The sequence below is a fragment of the Jaculus jaculus genome, chromosome 10 (genome assembly GCF_020740685.1).
Source record: "Jaculus jaculus isolate mJacJac1 chromosome 10, mJacJac1.mat.Y.cur, whole genome shotgun sequence".
Classification (NCBI taxonomy): domain Eukaryota; kingdom Metazoa; phylum Chordata; class Mammalia; order Rodentia; family Dipodidae; genus Jaculus; species Jaculus jaculus.
Window position 1 is genome coordinate 59,203,340 of NC_059111.1, and position 9,108 is coordinate 59,212,447.

At 41.5% G+C, this 9,108-nt stretch overlaps 1 protein-coding gene across 2 annotated transcripts; it reads left to right on the forward strand.

The window, feature by feature from the left end:
• The first annotated feature begins 297 nt into the window (after window positions 1-297).
• Window positions 298-8,881, forward strand: Cldn12 (claudin 12). 2 transcript variants are annotated; one of them, XM_045160973.1, is made up of 3 exons: window positions 298-432; window positions 1,758-1,846; window positions 5,540-8,881. In XM_045160973.1, exon 3 carries the CDS (start codon window positions 5,569-5,571, stop codon window positions 6,301-6,303), a length of 735 nt encoding a protein of 244 aa, XP_045016908.1. In that variant the 5' UTR covers window positions 298-432; window positions 1,758-1,846; window positions 5,540-5,568; the 3' UTR covers window positions 6,304-8,881. The 2 variants fall into 2 exon arrangements, with proteins under 2 accessions (XP_045016908.1, XP_045016909.1); XM_045160974.1 differs by having other exon boundaries at window positions 1,758-1,834.
• The last annotated feature ends 227 nt before the right edge of the window (window positions 8,882-9,108 follow it).

Below are 9,108 nucleotides of genomic sequence, written 5' to 3' on the forward strand. Positions count from 1 at the left end.
CTGTTTTTAGAGTTTGGACCTTTTCACTTATTAGAAATATTTGCTTGCGTACTCAAAACGCTTGCCAAGTGTGTGTTACGCGGACTCATGCTTTTTGAGCCCATCACTCAAACCTGCTAGAGGAATTGGGGTGTGGGGGCTGGAGGGGGAGCGAGGAGCAGGTAGCAGGATGTTGCCTGGGGCCAGCGGCCCGGTGGATTCTGGGAGCTGTAGTCCCGGACAGCCTGGGTACCCCTTTTCAGGACCTCGGGCGACGCTCACTGCGCTCCCAGAAGCCTCCGGGGCGGCTCCTTCTCCAGGCACGCACTTCCGCGGACGCCAGGGAGGCGGAGGAGGGAGAGAGACCTCCGGAGCCGCTCCGGTGGGCGAGGGAGGTGCCCCGGCTGTGAGGACCCGGGAGGTGTGGTCAGCTCCGTTCCGAGTCCGAGTCTTGTACGTAAGCAGCTGAGGAGTGTACACAAACCAGCTCCGTGGCGGGGGGGCGGGCGTGCAGACGGGGCCGTCTGGGGTGCGGGCGCTGACGCGGAGGCGCCGGGCGCAGCTGCGGCTGTGCCCCGAGTGTGCGAGCCGAGGGGCGCCGGCGGGCGGGCGGGCTGCTGTTTTTGGACGAGCGGCCGATGCTGGTTGTGTAATGCCGCCCTGCTCGCGGTCCAAGCCCCGGCGCCGCCGGGCCGCGCGGGCTCGGCCAGTGGCTGTCGGCTCCCGCAGCCGCCCCTGCGGGTGTGCGCGGCTCGGGGTCCCCGGGACGCGGCTCCGCGGGGCGGGGCGGGCGGGCGGGAGGCGCCGCGCAGGGTCCGCCCCGCTCGCTTTGCTCTTCCCCAGCCCTGGCGGTCGTGTGACCCCTCCTGTCGTCTCCTCCGAGAACTGCCACACTCGGTGACCTCACCTGCAGACTGCCCAGGGCTCCGGCTGTGTGTCGCTTATTGTAAAATGATGGTTTTTGAGGCAGTTATTCTTGATAACAACTTATGAATCATACTGGGGAGGAAGGGAAACTTGATTGAAATCTCCGTGTGGACTATATTCTATGTAATTATTGCAAGAGTGATAAACGTCTTAGTTCAGGAAACTCTCAGGCGTTTACAAGTGTTCGCTCATCTTACCTGTTTGAGTTCAGTACTGTTTGAAGAGGAAGTCCCAGCTGTTTAAAGGCGAGATAAGGAAACATCCTAAAAATGGCAGGTTGAAAACCCATTGGTGGAATCATACACTAAAAAAAGATTATTCTACTTGCAGATTTTAGAATGTACAATGTAGACTTTTTTTTTTTCTGGGTTGGTTCTTAATATCCGTTTAACATTTTTTTAAAATTATTTCTTTGTCTTCCAAGATAGCTGTGTAGTGTTTCCTCCACCTCATTCTTTTCCTGTTGTCACGAATAGGATCTTTAAAAATCCATTAAAATTACGTATTTCCAAAACATTAAATTTTTTATCCTTAATTCTCCTGAACTCTCAAACATGAGGTTTTTTTGTTTTTTTTTTTTTTTTTCTGTAGCACACATCTAACAGTGCATGAATTTAACGAACATACTGCTCTGTTTTTTCTTTCTTTCTTTCTTTAGTGGTGCAGGTGATAAAACCTAGATTCTTTTTCCGTAATGGACATGCATTCTAGCACAGCCTTACCCAACACTGAATGTTGTTTTGAAAGATTAACATTTCCCTATATTTATATGATGGCTCGTTTTTCTAATTCTGTGAATTTAAATTGGGGTTTTAGAGAAAGTGTTGTACTAATTTACCTTCTTTCTGTAGGCCCAAGTCATCTTTACTTTGTGTTCAGACCTGCATGTGTTTCTTTTAAGTCGAAAATACTGTTTTAGGAATACCAGGTACGCCAAAGAGTGAGTACATCCTTTAATTATATCTCATTTTATTTCCTCCTGCTATCACAGTAAATAAAATGGTGCTTTCTCTTCAACAAAATAAAGGTATAGAACAGACCTCCTTTGTCATTGATGTGTTCAAGTTTCTAAGAAAATCTAAATTATAGATAGCAGGGACCACCAGTACCATCAAGAATTAATTTGCTGCTATGAGGCCTGTGTTCTTTGATAGCTATTTGTCCCAGAAAAATTGTCATGGGTCTGTCAGTTCATAAAGCCCTTAGCCACTATGTCTGCTCCAGCCTTCTTTGAACTCTTTTCAAAACCACAGAAAAACATATCCTTTTGAAAAGGTTTTTATTAAAAATGATACCTTTGATAACATTTAATTGTGTACCAGTGTTTTTCCATCTGCTTCCCTGAAAACCACTGTGGAACAGAGTCAAATGACAAATGTGAAATGCCTGTTTTGGAACAGAATTTTTTATTTGATTTGCTCATGAACCACTCCAAAAAGAAAGCTGTCATTATTGCTATATGACTATAAACATCTGCAGATCTGCTTAGAATCTAAAAGAAAACTATGTTTCTGCATGAAGAAAGGAAACGGCCTACTTTAAGTTACAGACTTAACATTTGCCACCATACTGTGGTCTGCACAGAGCTTCAGCACATCATTGCACAACCATCTTATGGGATGTTGTGCAGATAAACTTGAAGCTCAGAGGGTGTAGGTGACTTGCACAGTTTGTAAATGATAGGTTATGACTAGTGTGGGAGGCTGGCTCCATTTGTCTTCTAGATAACAGTACCATCCCATCTAGCAGATGGGAACTAAGTCTGTATATCTGTGTATATGAGCTTCAGCTAGTTCAAGCTGTCACCCAGCCAGTGTTCTTGAGTGCCCCTCACATTTGCTAACTGTGTTCTTAGCATTGCATATTTTCCATAGCTTCTAATTATGACTTTTCATATGACACAAGACAGATATTTTTCTACCATTACTATGAAAAATGTAAATACAAATAAGATACACAGCTTTGACAAATAAATGTTAACTTGTTGTATCACTCTTAACAAAGAGGGTGTATCCCATGTGTAATATGTAGTGAAAGCATAATTGAGTTTCTAACCACTGTTGAAGTTAAGCATTGTGGTCAAACTTTGATATTAGTTCTCAAAGTGTATCTGGTATAAGTACCTAGAGTGGCCCCATTTTTCCTGATCACAGGTTTCCAAAGGAGCAGATGAAACTTTGTTTTGTAAAAATTGGAAAGGCATTTGGTCAGTAGAGAGCAGAAAACAGGTATACAATCTAAAAAACAGCACAGATGTTTCAGAGAACAGAATTTCTCCAAATGAAAACTGAGTGGAAGCCAGGCATATGGTACATGCCTTTAATCCCAGCACTTGGGAGGAATAAGTAGGAGGATTGCCAAGAATTCGAGGCCACCCTGAGACTGGATAGTAAATTGTAGGTCAACCTGAGCTGAAGCAAGACCTTACCTTGAAAAACCAACCAACAAACAAACAAACAAACAACAACAACAAAAAGAACACATAGAACTTGCACTAAAGTAAGTTTCTAACTTCCTTTGTATCTTGACCAGACTCATAAGTATCCTGTACTTGCTCATTCAGCAAGTAGTACATCTCTTATATGTGCCAGTGTTGAACTGTATCATATATTTAAATACCATTATTTTCCAAAGAGCTTTCCCGCCCCCCCCACCACCACCACCACTGCAACACTTCTCCTAACCTAGTTTCTTAACCTTTTGGTCATGCTGTCTTTCTGATCCTGCCTTCCTGGTAATGCTCCTGTAACATCTCAGCCAAGAATATTTTATTGTGCAAAAGATGATAAAATCTATGATCACAAGGAGACTGTATCCAGAAATAATATTCTCAATTTTGCCCCTTCATCTTGCTTTAAGTAAAAAAAAAAGTGAAGCCAGGTGTGGTGGCACACACCTTTAATCCCAGCACTCAGGAGGCCGAGGTAGGAGGATCACTGTGACTTTGAGGCCACCCTGAGACTACATAGTGAATTCCAGGTCAGGCTGGGCTAGAGTGAGACCCTACTTTGAAAAACCAAAAGAAAAAAGTAAATAGGTCATCTTAAAATCATGTGCTCTTGTTACCTCATTGTGGAAAATACATTTGGGTAGTACCTTGAGGTGAATTTCAGACCCTGAAAGCAATTAAATTGGAGTGAGATACTGGTTTTTAGAGTTTGTTGTGCATGAGAAAAGAATACAATCTTCTAATTTGGAATGAAGAAAGGCCTTCTATTTTTATTACAGTAGCATTAGTACAGATAGGCTCTCATCTGCATTCTTCTTTCACGAACAGTAATGATATTGTAACCACCAAGAGTTGCAGATGTCCCTCAAAAGCAGTTGGGTCTAATTGAATCAGCCAGGAAGGAGTTAAGCAGAATAATTTCAGGGACCTTTATTCTCATTCTTCGATTTGACTAATTTGTTGGAGACAGACATATTTACATTTAAACTTTCCTGGTGCTGAATCTGTAAAATTGGAAGTTTGCTTTTTCTTAGTTATCATTCATTCAGCAAATGTAGGCTAAATTCCTATGGTGCGGAGCACTGAGCTGGTCACTGGCTGCTCACAGTGCTCCAGGTAAGGTTTCAGCACTTGACATCATATTACAGCCCCATGAGGTAGACTTTGTTATCCATTTTACAGATGAGGACTGTAGGCACAGGAAAGTCTGTCATTGCCCAAGGACATTTGGCTAGTGAATGGGTAGATGGAGATGGACACCATGCAGACAGGTCCAAAGTTAGCTTTCAACCACTCTGCTGAGCTGCAAGGCTGCTTTCTCCACACCTTTGCCTTTTGTGAGCCATTTTCACCCTGCTGCATGCAAGTCTCACTTTACTTGCTCTGCATTGCTAATGCAGGCTGGATTTGTGGTGCTTGTAGCTAGCTGCTGGTTCAGTGCTCCAGCCCTTGTTACATGCTTGAGTTGTTTGTACTGAGGCTCTTCATATAGCCTGACACATAAAATTGTCCATCTGGACAACCAAGAGAATTTCAGGTGTGATATTAAGAGAGTTCGGCGTTATTTTGGTCTTTATTCTAAATGAACTCTGCAGAAAAATACTGATGGCTAATGATTTTAGTTGCTTTGTGATTCAGTGATAACAAGTACATGTGTGTGCACCTGAGCTAGGAGTTGACATGCATACTTACATACATTTGTTCTGTGCAAAGAGAAAACAGTTTCATTTTCTTTTTTTTCCAATTAAAAAAAATTGAGAGAGAGGAAGAGGCTGCTGGAGAGATAGTGTGGTTGCGCCACAGCCTTCAGCCACTGCAAACAAACTCCAAACACATATGCTACTTGGTGCATCTGGCGCTGTGTGAGTACTGGGAAATTGAACCTGGTCCGTCAGACTTTGTAAGCAAGCACCTTTAACTGTTGAGCCATCTTTCTAGCCTTTTTCTTTATTTTTTGAGAGATGGTCTCACATCTGTAGCCTAGGCTGGCCTCAAATTTATGGTAATTTTCTTGTCTCAGTTTACTAATGAGGGGATTACAGGCCTGAGCTACTAAGCCCAGCAGGAGTTTCTGCCTTTGCACCGGCATTTCATGACTATCTGTGATGCTAGTTGGTTACACGTTTGTTGCCATACTCTCCCCTATTGTCCCTCATAATTTGTTCTCTTATATGTCTCCTCTAGTCTGACAGTACTGCACAAGCCTGCCTGCCATGGGCTGTCGAGATGTCCACGCAGCCACTGTCCTTTCCTTTCTGTGTGGAATTGCCTCCGTAGCAGGCCTCTTTGCGGGGACTTTACTTCCCAATTGGAGAAAATTACGACTGATCACATTCAACAGAAACGAGAAGAATCTGACTGTTTACACGGGCCTGTGGGTGAAATGTGCCCGGTATGATGGAAGCAGTGACTGTCTGATGTACGACACAACTTGGTACTCATCCGTTGACCAGCTGGACCTACGTGTCCTCCAGTTTGCCCTGCCTCTCAGCATCTTGATTGCAGTGGGTGCCTTGCTACTGTCCCTGATTGGAATGTGTAACACAGCCTTCAGGTCTTCGGTGCCTGACATCAAACTGGCCAAGTGTCTAGTCAATAGTGCAGGCTGCCACCTGGTGTCTGGACTCCTGTTTTTTCAGGCAGGTACTGTGAGCCTCTCTCCATCCATCTGGGCCTTCTTTTATAACATCCATTTGAACAAGAAGTTTGAACCAGTCTTTACCTTGGACTACGCAGTGTATGTCACGATTGCCAGCTCTGGGGGTCTGTTTATGACTGCCCTTCTACTCTTTGTTTGGTATTGTGCATGCAAATCTTTGCCCTCTCCTTTCTGGCAGCCACTGTATTCCCATCCTGCCAGTATGCACACTTATTCCCAGCCCTACTCAGCACGTTCCCGCCTCTCTGCGATTGAAATTGACATTCCAGTAGTTTCCCACACTACTTAAACAGGGATATAATTAATGTTAAAAGGGTTTCTTGTAGCCTCACAGCCCCCCTGTGTAAAGAGCCTGTTTTGGACATGTATACATTTTCCTTTGTTCTTGACCAGTCAGTGGAGCCGAATTGGCTCATCCTGGTTGAAGGAAGTGCTGCTAGGTTTTATGAGGAGTGAATGACATTCTTTAACTGTGAAACATTGTTTTTCTCTTACACTGGAAGGATTTTTAACCTCCTTGATGTCAGCTATTTACATGGAAAGGAGCAAGTGTTAGTTGAGGTCACCTAGAACAACTTGGTAAAGATTAGTAGCTCAGAAATGCTATTGTGTTCAGGCCTTTGGAATATTTCAGATTATGCATTGTCTTTTTTTCCCTATAATAACTTAAATGGAAAAATAAAGGCAATTTCAAATACAGTAAGTTTTCTATGGGCAAGGGTAATATTTTAACAATAGTAAACAATCTATTAGCTTGAGACTGTAACTTCATTCTTGGGGCTAATTGTCTTTAATAGGTTTCTGTGTTGAAGATTACCTTCTTTTGTGAGTTTTTTTTAATCTTCTACCTCATGTCAGTGTTGAAAAGTAAAACACACATGATATCCAGAGTAAGACTTATATTTAACATGTCCTTTTTTTCTTTTCTCTCTTTTTTTTTCTCCTTGGTTTTCAGACAGGGCCTCTCTGTGTAAACAAGACTGGCCTCAAACTTCTCCTGCCTCTGTCTTGTGGTTTACAGGCATGTGCCACACCATACCTAGCTTAACTTAATTTTTAACTGCTGAGCCAATTTTCCAGTCCCTTTAACATAATTTTTAATAATAAACTATATTGTTAGAGTTCAAATGTGTCCTGGAACAATTTGGTGCTTCCTATAAGGCAGAACTAACTTTCTAGATGCCACCAGTCAAGCAGTACCCATGCCTAGATAAAATCTCATGGCTAAGATAAGTTAACAAAAGGTTCACACCCAGTGGTTTATTCCCTTTTAGACATAAGTGGTAGAGGGCAGCAAGAGTCTGTTCTTCAGTGACAGTGTAAGAGATTCACCAGGTGACAGCTACTTGAGTAATGGGACTAAGGGATAGCCTTACTAAGACCAGAGTCATCATCCTTTATTAAGTTCCTGTCCATCTTTGATTAGATATCCTTGAGTATCTTTTACTGCCTAGGTACTTCAATGAGTGCTTAAGAAGATACATGAACAGAAGACCCTTTTATGAAGAAATTCTATCTAATTGAAAAGATCAAACTGTTATCTGACAACTAGGGGACAGTCAGACTTCATTGGTAGCTGGCCTGGAATGTCTCAAGCATTTATCCAGGAAAATATTTCAACCAGAGACATAGTTTTTGACAGACCAGTCTATTGTATGCCACCAGCATATCCTGAAAATTCATTTTACTTCTATTTACTCCTGTGTCACTTCCCTTACCTTGCAGTCTCAGATCATGAGAATGGGCAAAAGTAGTTAAGATGTTAAATTGTACCCTTGATACACTAAGGAGGACTGAGATTAAAATGTCTCCTCTGATATGATTTCAAGTGTATGAAACCATGCTAACAGTGAGATAACACAATAAATTCAGGGATAATGGGTCTTAATACTTATGAATTTGAACTTATTTAACTGCTATAATTTTTCATATACTAGAATTATGTTCATAAGGATTTTTAATAACTACAGATAATATAAACAACAAATTATGGTAAAAAGAATATTATGCCTCTTCAAATCTGAGTATTATTCTGATGTTTCTGTAGATATATGTAGTACTTAACCCCTAATTCCAGCAGTAATTTATGTAAGCAAATCAGTTGCATAAAGTTTAAATGCCATCAGTAGAAAGCATGCAAACCTATGGTTTTTAAGTGAAAGTTTGATTTCTTTCTGTTCTGAATTTTTTCATTCTTTGCAGATGTAGCTGAGTGTTGATCCAAAAACAGTGGCATTTCTTCATTTTCAGATTAATACTTGTTTTACCCCTTTATTAATTTCAGCCTCCCTCATTAAACTTGGCAGAAGTATCAGTAATTCTATAGCTTCTACAGACCCTTCACTGTAGTATAAACAAAACTAAAGCAAAGTTGATTTGGCCATTGGAATGCAGATTTTTGTTGTTGTTCATAGAATTATAACTGTAAACATGAAACTTTCCTACAAGAATCTTTGTCTTCACCATCTCTAGCCTCAAACTAGTATTTATTATAGATATACTTGGGAAAAGAAACAGCTGATTTTTTAAAATGTTTTGGTATCAGCTATTTTTTATAGCCATCAAAAGGAAAGAAGTACTTAGAGTTGTTTATGGTCACTTGAGCACTCATCAGGATGTTGTGATGGGGATGTTTTTCTGTTGTTGTTAAAGACCTATTACGTTAAAGGGTTTTTACCGAAGCCAGCTTGGAAACCGTGCGTGGTATGGGTTCCACAGCCATGGGAGAAAGTGAAAAACAACACCCAAGTTTGCTTTCCTTGTACATATACACCATGGTGGGTAGTATATTTGCTGTAAACTGCAAGGTCAAACCTCAGTAGGTATACTGTACTTCTTGATGTTTATTAAAAGAGGTATTTTTACAAGTTTCTGCTTCTTTTCTCAGTATTAAAGTATTTTAAGAATTTTGCCTCAAGTGTATGTGGACTAATAACAACATACTGCTTTTAAACACCCATAAAGTAGGAACATGAAATTATCTTAGAAACATCAAGACCTGTTAATTTGTTTCTAAGAGTTCACCAGGCTTTTTTTTTTTTTTTTTCCCCTGGGGCGGGGGAGGTTGAGGTAGAGCCTCACCCTAGCCCCTGCT

Excerpts from the sequence above, each read along its gene's own strand:
- Cldn12 (XM_045160973.1), top strand. The coding sequence starts at position 5,569 with ATGGGCTGTCGAGATGTCCACGCAGCCACTGTCCTTTCCTTTCTGTGT.